Below are 20,609 nucleotides of genomic sequence, written 5' to 3'. Positions count from 1 at the left end.
AGGAACGAGGCATCGGCAGTTCAAACAGTGAATTAAGAGAAGAACAGCAAACTGTTATTAGGCTGAACGAGCAGCGAGAGCAGGGATGACCTGGTGGGGGGGAAGTGGTTCATGCTGAGGAGAAAGGTCAAATATTTGTGTCATGAATGGACACACTCTCAATCTTTTTTTCATTCGCAGAATGTCCACACAGACACACTCCAGACCGAAGACTCCCGTTTGATAAGACCGAGCCGCATCGTCCTGCCTGACGGTGCAGACAATAAGGACACTGATGAACTTTAATCACAGGAAGCTCCTCAATGGTGTTACACCTGGAGTGAGGCGGGCTAGCTGGTCCCAGTCATGTGTTTAGTTAAGCTAACCGGCTGCTGGCTTCATGCAGCTACACATTTAGGGTAATTTTTTTTTGAAGTTTAAGACTCTGCAAGACGACAAATAAGTGTAGCTGTACCTTTAAGCCATGTCACACCCTCATAATGATTTCTGATTGATTCTCATAAATATCTTAATTTAACCTGTTTGCAGGTTGGTTGATTGGTTGAATGCATTTCTCTAATCCTGTTCAGGAGCTGAGCTGTAGCTTGTTTTAGCTGTGGACACGTGCCGGGAGGTGAAACATTATTAAAAACGTGCAGTAAAATGGAAATGAACACCTCTTAATGTACCTTCCTCTGGACGCTCCAGGCTGCCGCTTCATCTCAAAGTGATGACTCCAGAGCTCCATCTAGTGGCGAAAAGAGGAAATTACACACACGGCACGTTCACCCTGATTATGGTGATCAATAAACATGACAGAGAATATTGAAGTCAGCTTTAAACAAAGATTTATTTGGAAGATTTAAACTCATGATGATGCATACCGCCATGTTTGTCAAACATCTCTTTTATGAGCCTAATGTGGATGGCACAACACCAACCCGTCTTCACAGGAAGAAAAACAGGTTAACCCCAAATTTGAGCCTTTTCTCTCTAGTGTTACCAGTGTGGGTTTGAACATGCTGTCCTACACGTCAAACGATCCAGAGATGCTGTTTCTGTCACTGCCCCGTCAAATACAGCATTGTAGATTGAGAAGTAGACAAAACAAATTGTTATTTCACGTCGTATCTACACAATGAGCATTAAATTAAAATATAGCTTCAATGAAATGTGAGGTGTGTAAATAGAAGCAACTAAAAACGAACGCATTAAGGCAAGTGACTGCTGCAGGATGTGTTATCCTTTCAAAGCCCATCGCGTTTAATATCTGACCAAACATGCATCTTTAGCAGGAACTTTTTTTATATTAATCACGTACACAAACACATTAAACACACGTGTGCTTATGCTCGTCTGAACTCCCTTTACGTTTTATCACGGTGATGAAAGTTAGAAAACAGTCACAGAAAAAGATTGTCCGATATGGTTTTGAAAAACGGCTCACAGCCTCTGCACGGCTCCACATTTCCCAGAGAAAAGAGCCAGCTGTTCGAGAGCAATGCTACAAATATCCCCAAAAATGTTCACATGATCCCTCTTGACTGCACTGAGTGAATTCGCCTGCTCACAGGTAGCGGTCGCAGGGCAAAGCTCAAAAACAAGTCTCTGCTTTGGAAATTCTAGCAAAAATGTTTACAAACAGACCACACGTGAGATCTTCTCGGCTCCAACGGGATGTTTGAGCAACGCCAAGAGGTCAGCACCATCAGGTGATCTGCACTCGCTCGCCGTCCAAGACGTCACAGGAAGAGACAGCTGTCAGACCGACGAGCTCGTAACAAGGCAGGAATGTGTGACACAGCGAGGAGCGTCCAGTGTTCTCCTCTCTGCGGCCGCAGGAGCACCGCTGCTCTAAAGTGGCAGGAAGCGTCTGGCACGGTGAATATCGGAGGTTATGCAGAGTAACACCACATCAGTCCAACTGACGCTGAAATAATGTGAACATTGTGCAGTAGTGTGACATGCACAAGCAACAGATTCCATGTTTGAGCTCTTAAATAAATAGTGCAGTGAAGAAAAGACCTGCATGGACACAATGTGGTGTGACTCAGTTTCATCTGTTCAGGAAGACGTTAATAAAAGACGTAAGCTCAATGTTAGAATAACAGACCTCCCAAACTTTGTGGATCCTTAAAGGAATCCCATCCCTGCTGCCAACAGCTTTACTAACAGGGAATGTAACAGGAATGCAAGGCTGCCCTCTAGTGGACGAACCCTCTAATGCAGCAGAACGGCTTAAGACGTCATGAACGTGTATGAGTTTACGTCCACTGCTGCAAAGCATTACTAACGCTCTTAATAGTGTTGAATTTGAGTGGAAATGTATAGAAAAACTGCGTAAGCTGTGGCACCTCACTGTTCTTTGAGCCCCATTTAAACATTAAAATGAAACTGCTCTGAAGAAACTTTGCTCCCAATAACTCAGTAACATGTCTCCCTGGAATACTAAGAGGAGGTAACGTTAGCTTCATGTGGAGGAATGGCATCAGCATCTAAGTAGTTTACACTCAGCAAAAGGTCCCTTAGTGTACAAGTATACCAGTATCATCAAAGGCAAAATGGTGTCTAACATGAATAAATGAATACAAGACAGTCCAACACGGGAATAATAGTGATGCTGGTCAATCAGAGACCTTGGCAAGGCTGGCTGGTTGTTGGCTGAAGGGTGCTGGTGCTTCGTCCACACACACACACACACACACACACACACACACACACACACACACACTCACTCACTCACTCACTCATACTGACTGCTGCAGAGCTACAGGTATGTGTCCTGGTCTGTGCTGCTAAGGCTTTGTGTGGATCTCTGAAGAGGAGACTCTTTGGCGGGGGGGAGGTCCGGCGGAAGCGCCCGCTGCTGGTGAGGCGAGTCTGTTTCAGTCTGTGGCACAGTCCCCGGGCTCTCGCTGCTGACTGGAGGCGGCGCTGGTGGCTCTGAGGGCGGTGGCGGCGGAGGAGGGTCACTGGGAAGAGAGTAAGGGTTTGGGATCTCCTCGATGGGCTTGGACTTCTTCATGCTCCTCTTCATCCTGCTTTTCTTCTCCTCCTTGCCCTTCTTCAGCTGCGGGGTGGCCGTCTCGAGCAGAATGGTGGGGTTCTGCTGCAGGTCCTGGCGCCTCGGCGGCTCCGCCAACATGATGACCCGGGCGCCGTGCATCCTCGGGGGTGATTTGAAGTTCAGCTCTCCGCGGTTCTTCCTCCAGCGCTTCAGCTGGGTGTGATGCTCCCGTTCCACTTCTCGCGCTGTTACTGGCACCTCCAGAATCTACAACAGGAGGAGACACAGGTCAAGAGGTCAAAGAACAGGGTGTTCTTTCCACGTCTGGCAACTGTGTTAAAAAGCTGAACTGTGAACCGAGTAAATGCCAAAGAGCCTCGGGGCTGGCGTGGAAGCATAGTCACCCACGGTCAAGACCACCCTTCATATAAGAGGTGGCATTGTTAGCCTGGACAGAGACTCACACAAAGCTTGGCAGAGGAAGCAGACACTGAGCAGCCAGCACGCCGGTCTCTTTATCGGCTCCATCCTCAGACTCTCTGTCTGCCGTTTCCTCGGCCGCATAGCTGAACACTCGCCGTTCATGAGCGACAACACTCCACTACGTCATTACAGGGTCATGCCAGAGTGAAATGACTCCAGCAAACTGAATATATGTTTCTGTACATCTCAGCCTGCTGTATGTAAAGCTGTTCGTGTTCATTCAGAGACATAAAAATACACCTTAACTTTTTCTGGATCGACTATTTGTAGCTGCTGGTTTCCACTCAAATGCATCCCACAGGACACAGTGTCTGTGGCTGTGATTGGACGGGCTGCGCAGGGAGACGTAAACAAAGGCAGGAATATGTAAAGAAAATATCATCCACAACCCCAAAAATCTGATATTAATGTTTGATTTTTTTAACTCGGATGACAACACGAACTATACGATCTGCACTGCCTCCTTAAGGTTTATTCAAGCTGCTTATATGAGTGAACAAACACTCAACAAAACAACTACATACATAACACACTTTAACGTGTGTTAATGAAAACCTTCAGCTGAAGAATTTGGCTTTCAGTTTTCATTAACTGGCATTCCAGCCTTTGATAAGGAAACACATTGTGAGGATGAAATAGGAAAATATTTGAAGTGTTTAGAACAGCTCAGCCCCTGCGTGACAGAAATCTTTCAGTTTTCTGATTAAATTAACGGCTCCTGTAGCTGGTGGAGAATTTCACGCGCAGACCGTGACGTGAACGCTTGTGAACGAGTGACTTGGAACACATTCAGGTTAAAGCATCGTCTCGGTCACTACGCCGTGTCGCTGCAGCTCTGCAGTTACCTCTCGGACGAGGAAGCCCTCCTGCATGTATCGAGGCTCGATGGCCCTGAGGAGCTCCATGGTTTCATACTGGCCCTGGCAGGCCTTCAGCTTCTCCCGGGTGCCCAGCATGCACTTCAGCAGCACCAAACCCACGCGGAAAATTATCTTCACTCCTGAAGGAGGGAGAAGAGCCAGGTGATTGGTTGACTGCTTGTCTACAACATCTGGCACCACTGCAACTCCAGTGTACGAGCCATCGTTACCGTCACAGAGGAACATGTCCCAGACCCGCAGCACGGAGGCCCAGGGCAGCGTCCTGGAGAAGGCACACATGAACCACTCAGTCATGTAGAGGATGGGGTCGATCTTGTGTTTCTCCAGATGGCGGAAGGCTAGCGGGGAGACACGTCGCAGCAGAGCGAACAGGATCTCTCCATCTAGCTGTATAGCTTCCTGAAAGAGACGCAGGTGGGAAAGCATTAACGGAGAAAACAAAGGCCATTGTGCTCTGCTTTGTCGGGCTGAGACCTGATCCGCATGGAGACGTTCATCCTTTGAAAACAAACCGGCCTGAATGCATCATAGTGTTGTTTGCTGCTTTCATGAGGAAACAAGTTTTATTTTTGCATTTAAAATGAATTATATCAACAAAGTCGAACCACCAGGAAAAATTCATTATATGAGATTGTTTACTCGTGTTGTTGAGCAAGAAATCCAACGAGAATTTATGGTGTGACAAGACCGACACACCCCACCGTTTTCATCTGTAAGTCACTGCGTCACTCTGTCCATTCTGCAGCAACAACAATGCATTCCAGTGTTACTGTACTCACAGAGAAAGCACGGCCACTTTATCTGGATTACAGTTCTTGTGATGGGAAAGTCACATGATAATAATAATACTGTCTCTGCATTTCCAGCACCTGGTGATGTCAGCATGCGTGTCTGCACGTGTCTACGTCTTACCAGGCCGGGACTGTAGTACCCAGGAAGGTACTTCTCACAAATCTGGACCAGCCCCCAGAAAGCATCCTGTGGAAAGACACACAAATGATGTCAGAGAGGAGGTGGAACCGTTCACATGGAAGGCAGGTTAAGACCAGACCTGACTCTGATAATAAAAGGAAAAGCTCAAATCCAGCCTCTTGTTTTCTTAAACCGTCTGACTAACAAGGCTTCAAAGAACATCAACATGTCCTATAATTTTCCTTTTTTCAGCACAATAAACTGAATTCTCTTCTCTCACGTTACTCAGAAGTCTCACATCAAAGTGAAGAGCAGATCAGAGATCAGTACATGATATTTACGAGCCAAACAACTGAGCTGGAAATGCTGAACTGAAACAAGTATTAAGACTTGAGCTGATCATCGTCATCATAATCATCATCATTATCATCATCATCAGATGACACTTCTTGGAAATTATACATCAACACACAGTTAGTGATTGCCTCCATGTGTTCAAAGGGTTTTACTGGAATTAATAATGGATTATGATACTAATGAGAAAATCTGCATCTACACCCCAAAAAAGTCACTGTGGCGTCTGTCGTACTAAAAGCTGATTATTATTGAGTCTCTGGAGCAGCTCCAGGATTTAACTGCAGATGACATCATCTTTACTGTCTCTGTGAAGCTTAAAAATAGGGGGCGTACCTCAGCAGGCATGTGCATGAGCAACACAGCAGCAATGGGAGCCTGAGCCTGGCAGTATCCCTCCTCTGGTCTGTACAGAGTGTAGGCCTTCAGAACACGGAGCAGGTCCTGCTGCCTGTGGAGGGTCAGAGCACCGACACGGTCAGACCGTCGAACTCAGACTGATGACACAGACCTGTTCGACCGTGACTTTGTAAGGTCACATGGTGTCAGACAGCCTACCCGTGTCCTCCCCGCGACACAAACATCTCATGGAAAGGAAACTGTCGATGGAGGTCTTTCTCAATCACATCCAGCCATTTGGGGTCTCCAGGCTGGCTGTCCAGCTCCTGACAGAGCACATGGAGGAGACTGTGAGAGGTCACCGAGGCCAATGACATTTCAAACATCTGTACATCACTACCCTGAATAATAATGAAAGCTTATTATTAGCTCTTCATTTTACATTTTGAACTTTGTGAACTAAAAAGGAAATGGCTCCAGGCCTGTGAAGAAACATCAGGGCTCCCATCCAGGGAAGTGACGCTTGTGGCATGGCCACAGTTTCAGTACCAATTTCAAAAGAAACATAAAAGAAGCAGTGAGGAGGAAGTGAGAGAGACACCTCTCTGACCTGAAACTTTCCTTGGTTCTGCTCTTTCTTCATCTTCCCCCCTGACAGATAGAGCCACGCACGGCCTCGGAGGGCAGGAGGGATTCCTTTCTGGCACCGCAGCCTCACCTGCGGCACAGAGGAATGACGTTTCACCAAACGAAGAAGGACAAAGGAAACGAGTGACGATGACTCGCCACAAGCCAAGAAGACAAGTGTGTGTAGTCAGTGGTGAAAGCAGTGGACCTGTCAATTGGTTTTGGTTCCTTTTCTTGAAAACATGCAAAACGCAGCTCTGTGTTCAAACCATCTTATTGTTTTCTACAGGCCTGCAAAGTCCTTGTAGAATGCCTTATAGAATGTGTTGGATGATAAAACACCAAAAAACCCCAAAAACATCCACTTGTACTTACTTTATTATGAATGAAGTTAGTACAATTGACCATCAGTTTGCAGAATTTGCTGGTTCTTGACATGTAACAGTAGAAAAATCACAGATTCACAGTCAAAATGTCTGCTGTGAAAAACGCCTGTTAAAGATAATTAGCAGAAATAATTATAATCTGTGACACGCCAAGAACATTGGAATATTAACAGTCACTTGAGATGCTCCTCCTAAAGCCTCAATTGTGCATTTCACTACAAACTCATGTAGTCATGTGTTCTTTGTTTGAGTCTTATTTCACTATAATGCATTGGCCAAAAATGATTACGATCAGCAAATAACACACCACAGGTTACACAGCATCCCTTTTTTCTGTCCCCAATAAGAACTTTACCCTGGAGAGGCCTCACAGCTAAGGTAAGGTACCAAAAACATACTCAAGAAAACCACATATTTGCTTGGCATTGAATCTGAATGGAGTCAGAGGGCACATCAGGTTGGCTGAACTGAACTACAGAGTTAGTCACTGTGTTCCAGCGTGCTGGTTTGATTTGCATGACCATTTCTAGATTCTTTTGTTTGTTTTTTCTGATATAAACCTGGCACACTTCCTCAAGGAGAGTCAGTCTGCTGTGAAGTTACAGTGAACCAACGCAGCAAATAAAGGATCAGAAACCTTGACCTTCGCTGCTCAACCTTTGAGCCTTTCCACACGAGATGCAAATGAAAGCTGCTTGCAGCTCATTTCCATGACTTTCTTCTTCTTATGTGGTGCTTTTCACTCAGAAAGTCTGTCTTGCGTTTGAGCACAGCTATCGTTTACACCCACAGCACCTTCATTACACGGTTGTCTCACAGGAAGTCAATAAAGCTCCACCCTGAATCTGAGACTGTCAATTTGTCACATGGTGCGTGGGGTGATAGAGGGATGGGTCGTGTCCTGCCCTGCTGCTGACTCACAGAAACGAGGTGAAGTTGCAGCTCCGTGCTGAATCGCTGAGAGCGTTTCACACAGAACCAGCTTGACGAGTGAAGCTGCAAACAATGTGTCCACAAAAGTCTTTTCCTTGTGCAATCAAATACTTGAGCAATGCTATTTGCCTTGTCTGATCATGTGTGCAAAACTACGCAGGAATGAAAAACTGCTGCCTGGAGACAACGGCGGTAAAGCTGAGACTCCCACCATAAAACTTTAAAACAAAACCGAAACGATTCTGATTCACATCCACACGTCCGACACCAAAGAAGACATACAAACAAGCCGGTTGACTTTTCTGTGTCACAGTGCTGACCTTGTTGAATCTCTTGATCATCCACTTGTCCCAGTGGCTGAGCATGTCCAACCACTTCACCTCCCTCTGTCTGAGCACCTGTGGAGGCACATCCTTAGCTCTGGAGACACAACAGAGAAAAGACGTGATTATTTTGTACTTTAAATCAATATTAATCCAAATGAGTCTTTAAAAAAATCTAAATATACTCTTACTTATTGAAGGGGGGGCTGGGGCAGATGAAAAAAGTGGGGATATTTGCAATAAAGTCAGTCTGAAATAAAACTCTTTCATTGGATATACATGAAAAGCCAGTTGTTAGCAGCATGTTGGGAGGCTGTTCATCTCTGTGTGTGGCCATCGCTCATGTGCAGTCTGTAAAGTGTGCAAAGAGTTAAAAAAACAACTTCTACCTTACTTTGAGGAGACCATAAAAAGACAAAAACTCAGATCTCGCCTATCTAACAGCAAAGCCGGTTTAACCTCAAAGAGCTGCAGTGAGGACTTGACTGTCCTGTGATGTAATTCAACTTCAAGACATTTACAGGCAAGAAGAATCAGGGACTGCACATAATATTCTCCAGCAGGAAAAGAAAACGTGGGCAAGTCTAACCTACATTATGAATGAGGTCTGATGCTTTACTAAGCCATGTTATTATCTCATCAGCACAAGCCTGTAATTGTAGGGTTCAAGAGTCTTCAAAGAGCTTTTTTTTTTTTAACTTGGGACAGCCCTCTTTCAGCTAAAAAAAGTTGTAAGCTATAAGTTGGGGATCAGTACAACAATGTCACACCCCAGCCTCAGCTTCTGAAGACCTGAAGCAACCATGAGTTGCTTCCAATCACAGTGTAAGTTATAACCTGGGTTTGTGACCACCTATAAAACCGTGAGCCAAAAGAGGCCCTGAAGTAACGGGGCACCAGAACTGTGGCTCCAAGTCTGCCAGGACTCCACAAAACAGGAAGCTCCTGGCCAGCCAGAGCTTGGCACAACTTTCACTCACTCCTTCCACTATTTCAGAGCTGTAATGTGGGCTCCAGGCCCGCAGTAAAAAGGGGAAGAAAGAGGCCTTCTTACAGAAAACACTGAAAGTTGCCTCAAAGGCTATGAATAAATTAATTCAAATGAAAACGTTGACAAATGAGACTGTGTGCATTGCTTTCTCAGCTGTTCCCACGAAACAACTGGACTCTAAGTACTTTACAGTGAACATGAGAAAATGCTTTACATGACCGAATGAAGGAAAATGCTGCTAATGTTATTAATCCATCTTAATCTGCTTACATCGATCGTTTCTATCTGCCATGCCCAGTGTGTGAGGCAAACTCCGGGCACAAACAACGCACTGTGCCACGCAGCTGGTTGGGAGCTCTGTTGTGCTCAGGCACCAGGACAACAACACAAACAAGACTTGTGACATGTCATCATAACTAGATTAACAGCTTAACTGGAAACCAGCTCCCAATTTTGGCTGCTGTGGACTCAAAAACAGTACCGCTTGATATTTTTCGAGCTGAGGGGACACAGGCAGGACCACACAGATGAAGTCAAAAGCAATGAATCACTGTAGAGTTGAACCAAACTTACGACTCCTCCGTGTACTGCTGCGCCCCACCAATAAATCCATATTTATCGGTTTGTCTGTCGCTGGTGAAGCCGTTGATCTCGGAGTCGGATCCCAAAGAGCTTTCATCGTCAATGTGACTGCTGTTAATCGTCCGGATGCTCCGCGTATCCACCGATTGACGGCCGTTCTCTATTTTGGCCATAGTAGCGAAAAAGCTAGCTGGCTATCCAGGATAGCTAACGTCAGCGAGCTTGTTGACAGCCCAAAGTCAAAACTGCTCCGCTGCATATGTTGTCGAACCAAACAGCATCGACGCCATGATTTCTCGACTTGACTTAAACTTTCCAACTGCAGCTATCTCTGAAAAACTAATCTAAGGTTACGCTTCGACTGTCAGCCCACATCAAATAGGTTGCGCGTTAGCTAGCTAGGTTAACTTGAGCGCTTATTCGGATTTAACATTAGCTAGCTAAAGGTGGTCGCTAACGTAAAGTTAGCTTAACTGCTCGTGCCAACACTGTGCAAAACAGTTTCTAAACAGAGCCAAACTTCAGCAAACTAACGCTACACTGTCCGCTTGTTTTTCATAGTTAATCATTAACTATGTTAGCTGGTTAGCAGACTAGTTAATCATGTCCTCCGCTTACGGCGTCTCGGTTCGCTGCCCTGTCATCCAGAGTGTGCTGGGCAGATTTCGCCTCGACCAGTCCGCCGTCCTGGGCTGCTTTTACCGTCTCAGTGTTACGGTTACGCCTAGCGGCCGCGCCGGGAACTACCGTTACAAAGTAAACCTCGTCCGGGAAAAATGCACCTCTTGCACTTTGTCTCGCCTGCGCTGCAGTTCATCTGAATTATCTCCTTCAGAGCAAGTAAACCTCCAATTTAGTCTAGACTTACTATTCACCGCTGTGTTTCAGCGGTGGAAAGTACATTTACTCAAGTATTGTACTTCTGTGCAGTGTTGAGGTACTTCTTACTCCACTACATTTATTTTAAAGCTTTAGTTTCTAATTACTTTTCCAGGTTGTTAATACAAAAATATAATTAAGATGTAAAGTATATTATGTAGAATAAACTGCATAAAATCATTAAAATGAGCTCCTTTTGCCAGCTGCAGCATTTAAGTGATGAACACATGAACGCAGTAATTCTAATCCAGTGCTATTCTGACATGGGTCATGGTTATGCATAAGTACTTTTGGTACTTTATTTTGATCCCAATACTTTTGCACTTTTACTCAAGTAAAACCTCAAATGCATGACTTTTACATGTAACACTATCACTACACTGTGGTATTATTCGTACTTTTACTTGAGTAAAAGATCCGAGTACTTCTTCCACCACTATTTTATTTACTCTATATCACTAATCCTGAGCTTTGTGTACACTTGGTTGCACCTACAGGCTGCATGAATCCATGTTGTGATATCAACCTCACTGTTATTCACCAGTTTCTAACCTTACACATAATCATAAAGCATCAAAGGGAGATTTGGATTTTTATTCCTTTATTTAAATGGATGGACATCTTAGGGCTCTACTTTTTCTCACGAGTTACCAACATGTTGTATCATAATGAACAAATGAAGAGCTGAAACAACAGTGTGAAGCCATGCCTGTCGGGCAGTGTGCAGTATAATCTGTTTAGATTTCTAAGAAACATCAAGAGAAATCATACTCACTTATTGTGAGAAAAGCACAACATAATTCTGAAAACTTGTCATGAAACTAAAATAACATGACAGGAGGGAGTGACCCTCGCTGCTGCACGCCTCACTTCTTTCTTCCACCTCTCTCCTTCAGTGCCAGGTGAATGACTGAACCATTGCTCATGTTATAATAAGCCAGGGAGTTGGAATCCTTAATGAAAATGCCCTAAAAGGAGCAAAAAATACAAGATTATTCAATCAGTTGAGTTACAACGTTAAAGGAAATTTTAGGTTGAAGGAGGGTGAAAAGAAAAGTCACCTCATACTGTAGCTTCTGTTTCCCTGCTGGCATGCCTGTAGCTTCATGGATCTTGACTTTGATGACAGACACCTGTGGAGGAATTTCATTCACGCATCCATAAGATTCTGGTCGGTGCACTCGCACACACTCACTGAAAAGAAGCAGACAATGATGCAACGTTTGCATACCTGATCTGTGAGTGGAACGGTGAAATTCAGCACTTGGCCGTTCAGCTTCCATTCGGTCTTGTCCTGCATGTTGGGAACCTGGACCTTAACTGCCACAGGACCCTGGAGAGAGTAAGAAAAAAGTTAGGCAAGTTAAGACGGAGCAATTTACAACAAGAAAGTAAGATGAACTTGGTGTTACAGGCCCAGTCAGAAGTTTCCCATATTGATTACAGCTGAATTCTGACTGCATGACATTTGACTGCTGGGACATACCTTATTTCTACGAAGGAACTCCTCCTCGGGAATAAGGTTGTCCTCGGTCTTCATCTTCTTGTTGACGGGCTCATCATCATGGGGTGGGGGTGGGTGGGCTGGTGGTTGAGGAGCAGAGCTCGGGGGTTGTGGCACTGGAGGAGCAGGGACAAACGCTGGAGGAAGAAGAGGTTATTTTAATTAATTTCCTCAACAATCCATATTCAGTGTGAATGTCAGCGTTAGGGGTTTGGAAACCTTCATCTTACCAGCTGGAACAACCATGGGAGGTGGTCTGGGGGTCATAATGTGAGGTGCTGAAGGTGGCATGGGGACCACGTTGATGCGGGGAGCAGGAATCATGGGAGGCATTGGTGTTATAACCTGTCCTGGTGCGAGGCGCACCACAGGAGCAACAGGCGGCCTCGGAATGACAGGTACAGCAGACAGGAGGGTGGTGCGCACTGGAGGTGCCAACTGTTGGCAAAGAACACAGAACCAGAATCAGAACCAGTTTATTGGCCCAGTGCGCCTTCACACAGGAGGAATCTGACTCCACAGGGCTGAACAAATCAAGGTCACGAGCAGACAGGACGACTGTAAACAAGTATACTCAACATTCATGTGTACGTATGTGAGAAATGGCTCATCAGTTAAAAATGAATCTCCTAATTTCATCAGGTCAGGTTTCATTCAGGTCTTTGAAGTAACTCACAGTGGAGGGCGGGCGAGGCACCGCTGTCACTGGTGGACTGGGTTTAGGCAGAATGGGTGCAGAGGAGGGCATGGGAGGCTGGTGATGAATCTCACTGGGCTTGCTTGGGCCGATTTTCTCCTTCGTGTCGTCCTCTCCCACCAACCCTTTGGCCTTGTGAATGGCTTCGATCTGCTCTTGCAGGGTGATGTTGGCCTGAGCCGCCTGCTGAGTACGAGCCATACTTCCCGAGTGGCCGTCCCAAGTAACCTGGTGACACGAAACTTTCAGACGTCAGAACTGTGCCGACTCCATTTCATTACACTGAGGAAAACGTTTCACCCCTGTGTAACATAAACCCGCAGCTGCACTCACCTTCTCCTCTGGCTTCTGGATTTCTTCTTCACCAATCTTTTTACCGATGGCCGTCTCTTCCACACCGAAGATATCGGTACGCCTCTCAGCTAGCTGTTTCAAGCTGCTCTCGATATCCAAACCGGGAGCGTACACTTCATCTTCGGTCTGCCTCTCTCTGATGCTGCGGTCCCTCTGCTCCAGCCAGCGTGGATCCAGCAGACCAATACGCATGTGCTCTTGCATCTTACTGGCTGGGATCTTCTCACCAGTAATTGGTGAGATGAGGTACTCATCTGGAACCGCAGCTGAGGTCTGAGGCTTGGAAGCTGTGAGGAAAAGAGAGCATGAGATGAAGACACACTGTGCATAGTGACAGTATGTGATACACTTCTCCATCTAAAGAAGCATGCCTTACCTTTGGGGTCGTAGTCTTTGCGAATAATGACCTGATCTGGAGTCGGGGGCAGTGGAGGTGGCATGGGGTTGTCTGGTGGCAGTGGAGCCTTCATGCCATCATCATCGTCATCAGATCCCTAAAAAAAGCACGAGGCGAAGAATGATATGTAATATTTTATTTCTTTTCAAGCAGATGTTCAGCAGACACAGGTGGTAAAAATAATGTTGAATGGAAAAAGAAACTACACACATCAAACCAACGACCCAGCTGGCTACAGTTGGTCTGGATGAATCATGCACAAGGCAAAGTGATGAATAACTTCATCAGTTCTCACCTCATCCATGTCCTGCACTTGTGTGTCCTGATCAGGTTGTGAGGGCTGGCCATCGTGCCGATCCTCCCGATCATCATCTTCATCCTCACTCTCAACCTCCATCTCCACCTCCTCGCTCTCTCCATACTTCTCGTAGCGTTCTTGGATCAGGATGCGAGCGCCAAGCTCCTCTGGTGTGGTAGGTGGGGGGAAGTGGCCTGAGGAAACAGACGTGCCGATAAAGATAAATCATTCTAGCTACAATTGTCTTGTGCGGTTAGAGATTAGAATTATTGTGGTTAAATTACCTTGTTCGTTGGGCTGGAAATCCACCGTCTCAACCACTACAAAGTCATGCCAGTCGATTTGGGCGTATGCCACCCGTTCTTTCTCTCGTTCCTCCTCCTCCTTCTTTCGCTCACGCTCCTGGAACTTTGCCCACTCAACACGGTACCTCACCTGATAGTTATGCAGCAGAACAGCTGATTAACACGGGCAACATGCCATTAAATGCTTGATCGAAGAAACAGCCACAGTTTAAGGAAATTACCTGGTCCATAACCTCTCTTGGATTCTCAGCCTCTCTCTTCAGCTTGGTCAGCAGGCCTTTGGGAGGGATCAGAATCTACAGGTTGAGAGAAGAATCAAGATAGAGTTTAGCATCACCACCCAAACAAAGAAAAACAATAATATCAGAAAGGCAGAATTTGTCCGTCACCTTTGTGTACTGCTCAACCAGTTTGGTGAAGTAGTTGAAAAGGCTGTGCTGCGGCCGCAGAAAGTCAAACTGGTAGTTCCTCTGTTCTTTCTGCATGAGCTGAGTGAGAAACTGGCGACCATTGCGAGCAACAAACTGGGCAGTGAGCTTGACAACATCCAGATCAAACGCTGAGATTGATGGAGGATCTGCAATGAACTCAAACTCAGGAGGTGGTTCTTTGGGGACGACCGTCTCCTGAATCACCTGTGACTGCACCTATTGACAAACAGAACATATTACATGTTATGAGCAAACAACACTAATCATATGTAATGAAACAACACAAAAATAAGAGCAGATGGAAATGCAAAGTCTTACTTTTTGAGGAAGCTGTTGGGACTGCTGCATGGTCTGCTGCATGACCTTAGGCACTGCAGCAGACGGCTCCTGCGCTTTGCCCTCCTTAAATTCATTGACCTTGTGACGGTAGTAGGCGTGGTAGGGATCATTAGGGTTGAGGAAATTAAACTTTGGATTGTTGATCTCATTCTGACGGATTCTTGCTTCAAACTCAGGCCCATTTCTAATGAATGACAAGAAATGAGTTAAATCAGAGACATAAAACTCAGTTCAGACTGCAGCTGTGTAAAACACTGAACACCTGACACACGAGGAGAAACCAACCTGGCAACGAAGCTGGCTGTCTTGTCAACTATGTTTCGGACCTCAGGAGGTGGATATATGATACCGACAATGGGTTTAGTGGCGGGGGTGTCTTCAGGTCCTGCATCATTCTGTTGACAGAATTTACATTTGTTAGGCTTTGGTATGCAAGTAAGTTAAAAAACAAAAAATAAGTTCTCCATCCTCAGCATCCAGACCTTTACCATGGCCATGTTGTAAAAAATGATAAAAGTTGCATCTTTTATTACTGACCCACTACAAAGACATCAACTTATTCAAGCTGCCAGTTCACCCAAAAAACTACCCCCATGGTATCGCGGTATCACACCATGTTTTCAGATGGGTTTGGGTTTGTTTCCAGCTATTTTGAGCTATCTGATATTAGTTTAATACTTCTGCCACCATCCCAGTATTACAGGAAAATGACATTTCAGATGGTCAAACTGAAGCATCATTAACATTTGGAAAAACCCCAAACGACACTTTCCTTTCCAGAAAGAAAAAAACATCTAGTAATAGTGGTTTAGACACGTGTTACACTGTAATTGTGGTAAAAAAAAAAAAAAAAAAGTTAGGATTACTGCTAACAGTTTAGTCTATGAATTCAAATGGTATTTGGTGGAGCTGGTTAACTGCTTAGCTGGTGCAGCTTCTTAAAAGTTAATATGTTCTGGTTACTTAACTTCTTTGGGCTGTGGACCAAACAAGACATTTTTCACGATTTCCTGACTAGATTAAACAATTACTAAATCAACCGAGAAGTAAATCGTCTTATCAAGCGACACTTAAGTGTTTGGAAAGAAACGCCAGCTGCTGCTCTGTTGTATCGGGGTAATGGAAAGTTAACTTTAGCAGTTAAAGCTAATTCAACACATCAAATGAACTGACGCTCAGGGCTAGCTACAAGCTAACAAGAGCTAACGCTAGGTGGGCATCCAAAATAGAAGTTAACGTTTGCTGCTCTAAAATTCACATTTACAGTGAGTTTAATTGTAAGTTAACTGTTCATTAGCTTCCCAAAAGAAGCACTGCGTTAGCTACTTTGCTAACATTAGCTAACATTAGCTAACTCGTAGCGGTATCGTCACCTTGTTGTTGGACTCCGGCTGAACGATTTGAACAGGCCCAGGCGGCATGGTTAGATCTTCCGTGGAAAACTGAAGTTACCTGGAAACATACAACCAACAACAATAGTATCCGTATTTTAAAAACACATAACATTCAACATATGAGGTTGGGAACACGATCTTTAACAGCTAATAGCCTGAATTTGTTGTACTTGAACACTTACTGCGTCGCGCTGTCGTTGACCCAATGGAGGCCTATTACTTCCGGAAACAAGCCGCAAAGCATTATGGAGCTTGCAGTATTCCTGTTATTTGTTGCCAAGGAGACGCTTAGTCAACAAGCTAGAGCCACTCGCTACCATTGCTGTGACAGGCACAAGAAATATAAGCTAGACATGAGTCAGTTCCTCGGCCGTCAAGACTGCATCGACAGCCTCCGGAAAGACCTGGTCGACCTGCAGGGTGCGACCCTGGACGTGTTTTCTAGAACCGGACCGGTCCGCTTCTCCTCCTGGAAGTTCCCCGATAAACTCTCCTGTAATCTGGACATGGTAGCTCTTCTGGAGCAGTACGACTTCGTGGATGGGGAGGATGCGTTCAATCAGCACTCCCACATTGTGCTGCTGGAGCTGGTGATTGACCGGTAATAACACACAGCCTCGCGTTAGATCACATCAGCAAATATTTATTGAAGAGTAACCCGGGACTTGCCTGTTCTCTCTCCTGTTCCTGATCAAGACTCCTGCTTCTTCTGCAGAGCTTCAACGCTTATGTCGAGCAAATGAGGTGCAGCCACAGGAGAGAGCAAACCCAGCAGAGAGGATGTCTGTCGGTTGGTCTTGTGGTCAGAAACTATTGGAGTAATTTGGTTCAGTTCGCCAACCTTAAGGTAGGAAAACTGCTTTTTAAGTAAAACAATGAAAAAGAGTTTGAGAATATTATGATAGATCTCATTACTTTTACTTCTTCTTTTAGGGGATCTACAAAGACATCAAGAAAGAGACAAAAGCAAAGACATTTGGCTGTGATGAGACAGAGTCAGTGTCGTCTGTCTCCCATCAAATGAGCTCAAGGAGTGACTTCAGCAGACAGTGCCTCTCTGCCCGGTCTTCCACAAGCTCCTGTAAGTTTTTGCCACATAGCCATGTACCCTCCAGTCCTACCCACAGCACCTCAGGCTCTCCTAAAGTTGCCAACCACAATGCAAGCTGCCAGACAGCCGAGTCATCCCTTGTTCCCTGCGATGCATGTCATCAAGCTCAGTCCGTTTTGAGAAACACTGGAAACGCTTTGGTAGAGCTGCTGCAGAGTGAGGGCCTGCCCTCATCTCTGCAGCCGCTGTCGGCAGCGGTGGAGGACACCCTGGAGCTGGGACACATGACGGCAGGTGATGTCGGCCAGTGGGCCAGCGAGCAGCTCAGAGACATGCGGCGGCTTGCGAAACATCTTGAAGATGTGCGGGGTACGGTGCAGCCTCTTAAAGATAGGCTCGAGGCAGCAGAAACAGAGCGGGAGACACTCAGGTCTCAGCTGCAAAGAGCGCAGAAGGAGTTCAAGCAAGAGGTGGACAAACACCAAGCAAACATAGTCCAGCTGGAGTTTTCACTGCGGAAAGCACAGAGATCCATGAAAGAAACAGAGCAAAGGCTGCAAGAGGAGCAACAGCAGCTCAAGAGAGGTGCAGAAAATTCACAAATACAGATGATGGGACACCACTGAGATCACATTCACTAATTTATGTGTACTATAACAGAAACTCTGTGCTTGGAGGAGAGGAATTCCAGACTGAAAGAGGAAGTAGCAGAACAGCAAGATGCACTGCAAGCACTTGGTAAGAACAAATGATTTAGTTTCCCATCATCCCATCCTTGAAATACATTTGTGTTAGGCTGTAATGACTGATCATTTTATTTTGTGGTAGAGTGTGAAAAGAATCTGCTGCAGGAGAAAGTGACACTCCTGCCCGTGGAGGAAGAGGCCTGTTGTAAACTACAGCAAAGGATCCAGCACTTAGAGGGTCAGATCTCTGAAACTCAGCTCCGCCTCGACAAAGAGAGTGCCAAGTATCACAGCGCTTGTCGCCAGCAAGAGGTCAGTGTCACGGCAAACACCGGGTTATTTGTGGTTTTCAGCCGAGCGGCTCACCCCCCGTCTGTTTCTCGTCATGGCTGTCTCGTGCCCAGTCGATGCAGGCAAAGCAGAAAGCTTTGTTAAAGAGAGTCGATGCTCTGGACGACGAGTGTGAAGAGCTGCAGAGGCAGCTGGGAGAGAGTGAGGAGAAACAGATCGACCTACAGAATCAGCTGCAGCAGATGTCAGAGGAGAAGGAGCAAGTGCGGGCGCAGCTCACTCAGCAGCAGGTGTGTTTGAGTTCTTTAAAGGCAAAATATCCAGCGGGTTCATAATAAAGACTGCGTGATGCGTCTCTTCAACAGGAGCTGTGTTTAGAGCTCCAGAAGGAGAAGCAGACACTGGAAACACAAGTCAGCCAGCTAAAAACCAGCGTGGCTGAGATGAAGGAACACACGCAAGCCTTCAGGGAGAGGGAGAGGCTGCTGGTGGCTTTCCCAGAGCTCAGCCCTCTGGCTCAGGTTCAACCACAGAGTAGGCATTTATTTATTATTTGCTTATAAAACAATCTCACCCTGCATGAATCATCCGGTGACATGCAAGTCGCTCCGTGCTGTTTACACTCCTCCACAGCACCAGCTTCTCTTTCTCAACACAAACACCACCGCATGCATTACCAGAAAAAACACTTATTATTACCGATTTCCCAGCATCCTCTTTTCTGAGCACTGTGGTCATGGTGTAACTGTTCACATGTTGTTCATTGTTATATTTTCAAGCTACAGGAAACGTACTTTTGGATATGGAGCAACAGCTGCAGGCAAACAGCATTCGTGTACAAGTTCTGGAGCAGGAAAACATCACGCTGCACACCAGCCTGGTGAAACTGAGGGAAAGAGCACAAAACAATGCCACCAGGGTAGGACGCATACCAATCTAGATTGTTATTGGTTCACTGATTATTGGAAGTGATGTTAAAACTCTGCTTTTTTCTGAATAGGACGCGTCACCTCAGCAGACGTGCAGCCCCTCTCTGCCCAGCACGCCAGCAGAAAAACATCACCTCGCTCAGATGCACAAGAGTCCACTGTGAGTTAGAGCTGTTAAAAATGTTACTTTTGAACACGAGCATAGATTTTTATATATTATTAATCCTTCATGTGCTTCTTGTATTGCCCTTCTCTCCTTTGTACCACAGGCAGAGCAGCAGTGCAACGCAGCTGGCTTACAGTAATAGAGGAAAGGAGGCAAGATGGAGGGAAAGTGGTCTGGACTCTGCTGGGTCCGGGGATCGGGTGTCCGCCTCCCCCTCGTCTCCACAACTTCACCTTCAAACCCTCCACCTAAACTCAGGCTCTGCCGCTGCTAAAAGCCACAGAAGAGCACGCAGTGGTTCTCTCCTCTCTCGCTCCAATCAGAGGAGAAAATAAAACCCTGAATGTTTTCGTGCATTTAGACCGAAGGCAGGCTGGAAGAACACAGCTTTGTATGAGGAATGTTTCAGCTTCATGGCTCATAGAAGCACATCGCCAACAGTAACATATCATGATGTCTTATTGTACATTATACCACAGTAACACTAATGTTTTTGTCATTTTACAGACAAGATTCAAGATTACCACTGTTGCCTCACGTTAAGCTGAATGTACTGTATATTTAATAAACTGTGGGTATATTGAAGGAAGACTGTTGATTTACTCATGTTAAAACAGGGCAGTGACAGCTGCTGCATATTACAGACATATGATCTGCTTGTCAAACAAACCTGAACGGGTAACCTTCACAGCAGATCGGTCACGTGGTTCTGAGTAAATGGGCGGATTGTACAACCTCGAATGGCACACAATGACACAGATGTGTTTAGCTTTTAAGTGCTATCTGACGAGAGTGGGAAGTGGGAGTTTCCATGGAAATGCAAGTGCTCGCAGGATTCATGCTCTGCTGAATCACCACAGGCCTTTATTTCAGTCCCTCCAAGCCGGTAAATCCACAACAGAGCACCAGGACCTGCAGACCTTTGTGAGATGACGCTTCTCGTTTCTGTGTTTGCTTCACACATCAGGAGGTTTCGAGTGGAAATCTGAGATGTTCATGAGCTCAGTTGTGTAATCTGAGTCTGATGAGGGCCCAGGAGACTTTTCTTATGCCAAAGCCATTAACATCAAACACGCCTCATATTTCTGTTT

The 20,609-nt window shown here is 45.7% G+C and overlaps 3 protein-coding genes across 3 annotated transcripts; 1 reads left to right on the top strand and 2 right to left on the bottom strand.

The window, feature by feature from the left end:
• Positions 1 to 811: 811 nt before the first annotated feature.
• LOC143320785 (TBC1 domain family member 10A-like) lies at positions 812 to 10,511 on the bottom strand. Its single transcript, XM_076730727.1, has 9 exons — positions 9,789 to 10,511; positions 8,222 to 8,321; positions 6,566 to 6,673; positions 6,175 to 6,281; positions 5,953 to 6,067; positions 5,263 to 5,328; positions 4,560 to 4,749; positions 4,315 to 4,469; positions 812 to 3,253 (listed from the first exon to the last, which is right to left on the bottom strand). Exons 1-9 carry the CDS (start codon positions 9,968 to 9,970, stop codon positions 2,747 to 2,749), a joined length of 1,530 nt encoding a protein of 509 aa, XP_076586842.1. The 5' UTR covers positions 9,971 to 10,511; the 3' UTR covers positions 812 to 2,746.
• Positions 10,512 to 11,255: 744 nt separating this feature from the next.
• On the bottom strand, positions 11,256 to 16,658 carry sf3a1 (splicing factor 3a, subunit 1). The gene is made up of 16 exons (XM_076730726.1): positions 16,578 to 16,658; positions 16,375 to 16,453; positions 15,287 to 15,396; positions 14,981 to 15,185; positions 14,621 to 14,878; positions 14,453 to 14,527; positions 14,211 to 14,361; positions 13,924 to 14,120; positions 13,608 to 13,725; positions 13,211 to 13,518; positions 12,857 to 13,105; positions 12,411 to 12,618; positions 12,163 to 12,317; positions 11,908 to 12,009; positions 11,738 to 11,809; positions 11,256 to 11,644 (listed from the first exon to the last, which is right to left on the bottom strand). The coding sequence occupies exons 2-16, from the start codon at positions 16,420 to 16,422 to the stop codon at positions 11,543 to 11,545; spliced, it is 2,358 nt and encodes a 785-aa protein (XP_076586841.1). The 5' UTR covers positions 16,423 to 16,453; positions 16,578 to 16,658; the 3' UTR covers positions 11,256 to 11,542.
• Positions 16,659 to 16,686: 28 nt separating this feature from the next.
• On the top strand, positions 16,687 to 20,036 carry ccdc157 (coiled-coil domain containing 157). The gene is made up of 10 exons (XM_076731237.1): positions 16,687 to 16,996; positions 17,092 to 17,242; positions 17,329 to 18,031; positions 18,107 to 18,184; positions 18,275 to 18,444; positions 18,537 to 18,713; positions 18,789 to 18,957; positions 19,203 to 19,342; positions 19,424 to 19,512; positions 19,622 to 20,036. Exons 1-10 carry the CDS (start codon positions 16,749 to 16,751, stop codon positions 19,851 to 19,853), a joined length of 2,157 nt encoding a protein of 718 aa, XP_076587352.1. The 5' UTR covers positions 16,687 to 16,748; the 3' UTR covers positions 19,854 to 20,036.
• Positions 20,037 to 20,609: the final 573 nt, after the last annotated feature.

The sequence above is a fragment of the Chaetodon auriga genome, chromosome 5, assembly GCF_051107435.1.
Source record: "Chaetodon auriga isolate fChaAug3 chromosome 5, fChaAug3.hap1, whole genome shotgun sequence".
In the NCBI taxonomy this organism is placed as follows: Eukaryota; Metazoa; Chordata; class Actinopteri; order Chaetodontiformes; family Chaetodontidae; genus Chaetodon; species Chaetodon auriga.
Note: the sequence above shows the minus strand (reverse complement) of the source record. Positions and strands in the feature narration are given on the sequence as shown.

What these genes read in the sequence shown, in the direction of transcription:
- LOC143320785 (XM_076730727.1), bottom strand. Translation starts at nt 9,970, where the DNA reads ATGGCCAAAATAGAGAACGGCCGTCAATCGGTGGATACGCGGAGCATC. An exon ending in CAGCAGTACACGGAGGAGTC is followed by an intron (nt 8,322 to 9,788) that starts GTAAGTTTGGTT and finishes TTGTGTCTCCAG; the next exon opens with AGCTAAGGATGTGCCTCCAC. An exon ending in TCATGCACATGCCTGCTGAG is followed by an intron (nt 5,329 to 5,952) that starts GTACGCCCCCTA and finishes GTCTTTCCACAG; the next exon opens with GATGCTTTCTGGGGGCTGGT.
- sf3a1 (XM_076730726.1), bottom strand. Translation starts at nt 16,422, where the DNA reads ATGCCGCCTGGGCCTGTTCAAATCGTTCAGCCGGAGTCCAACAACAAG. An exon ending in AAGTGCAGGACATGGATGAG is followed by an intron (nt 13,726 to 13,923) that starts GTGAGAACTGAT and finishes TGCTTTTTTTAG; the next exon opens with GGATCTGATGACGATGATGA. An exon ending in TGCCTCGCCCGCCCTCCACT is followed by an intron (nt 12,619 to 12,856) that starts GTGAGTTACTTC and finishes CTTTGCCAACAG; the next exon opens with TTGGCACCTCCAGTGCGCAC.
- ccdc157 (XM_076731237.1), top strand. Translation starts at nt 16,749, where the DNA reads ATGAGTCAGTTCCTCGGCCGTCAAGACTGCATCGACAGCCTCCGGAAA. An exon ending in CTGGAGCTGGTGATTGACCG is followed by an intron (nt 16,997 to 17,091) that starts GTAATAACACAC and finishes TTCCTGATCAAG; the next exon opens with ACTCCTGCTTCTTCTGCAGA. An exon ending in GGCTCAGGTTCAACCACAGA is followed by an intron (nt 18,958 to 19,202) that starts GTAGGCATTTAT and finishes TATATTTTCAAG; the next exon opens with CTACAGGAAACGTACTTTTG.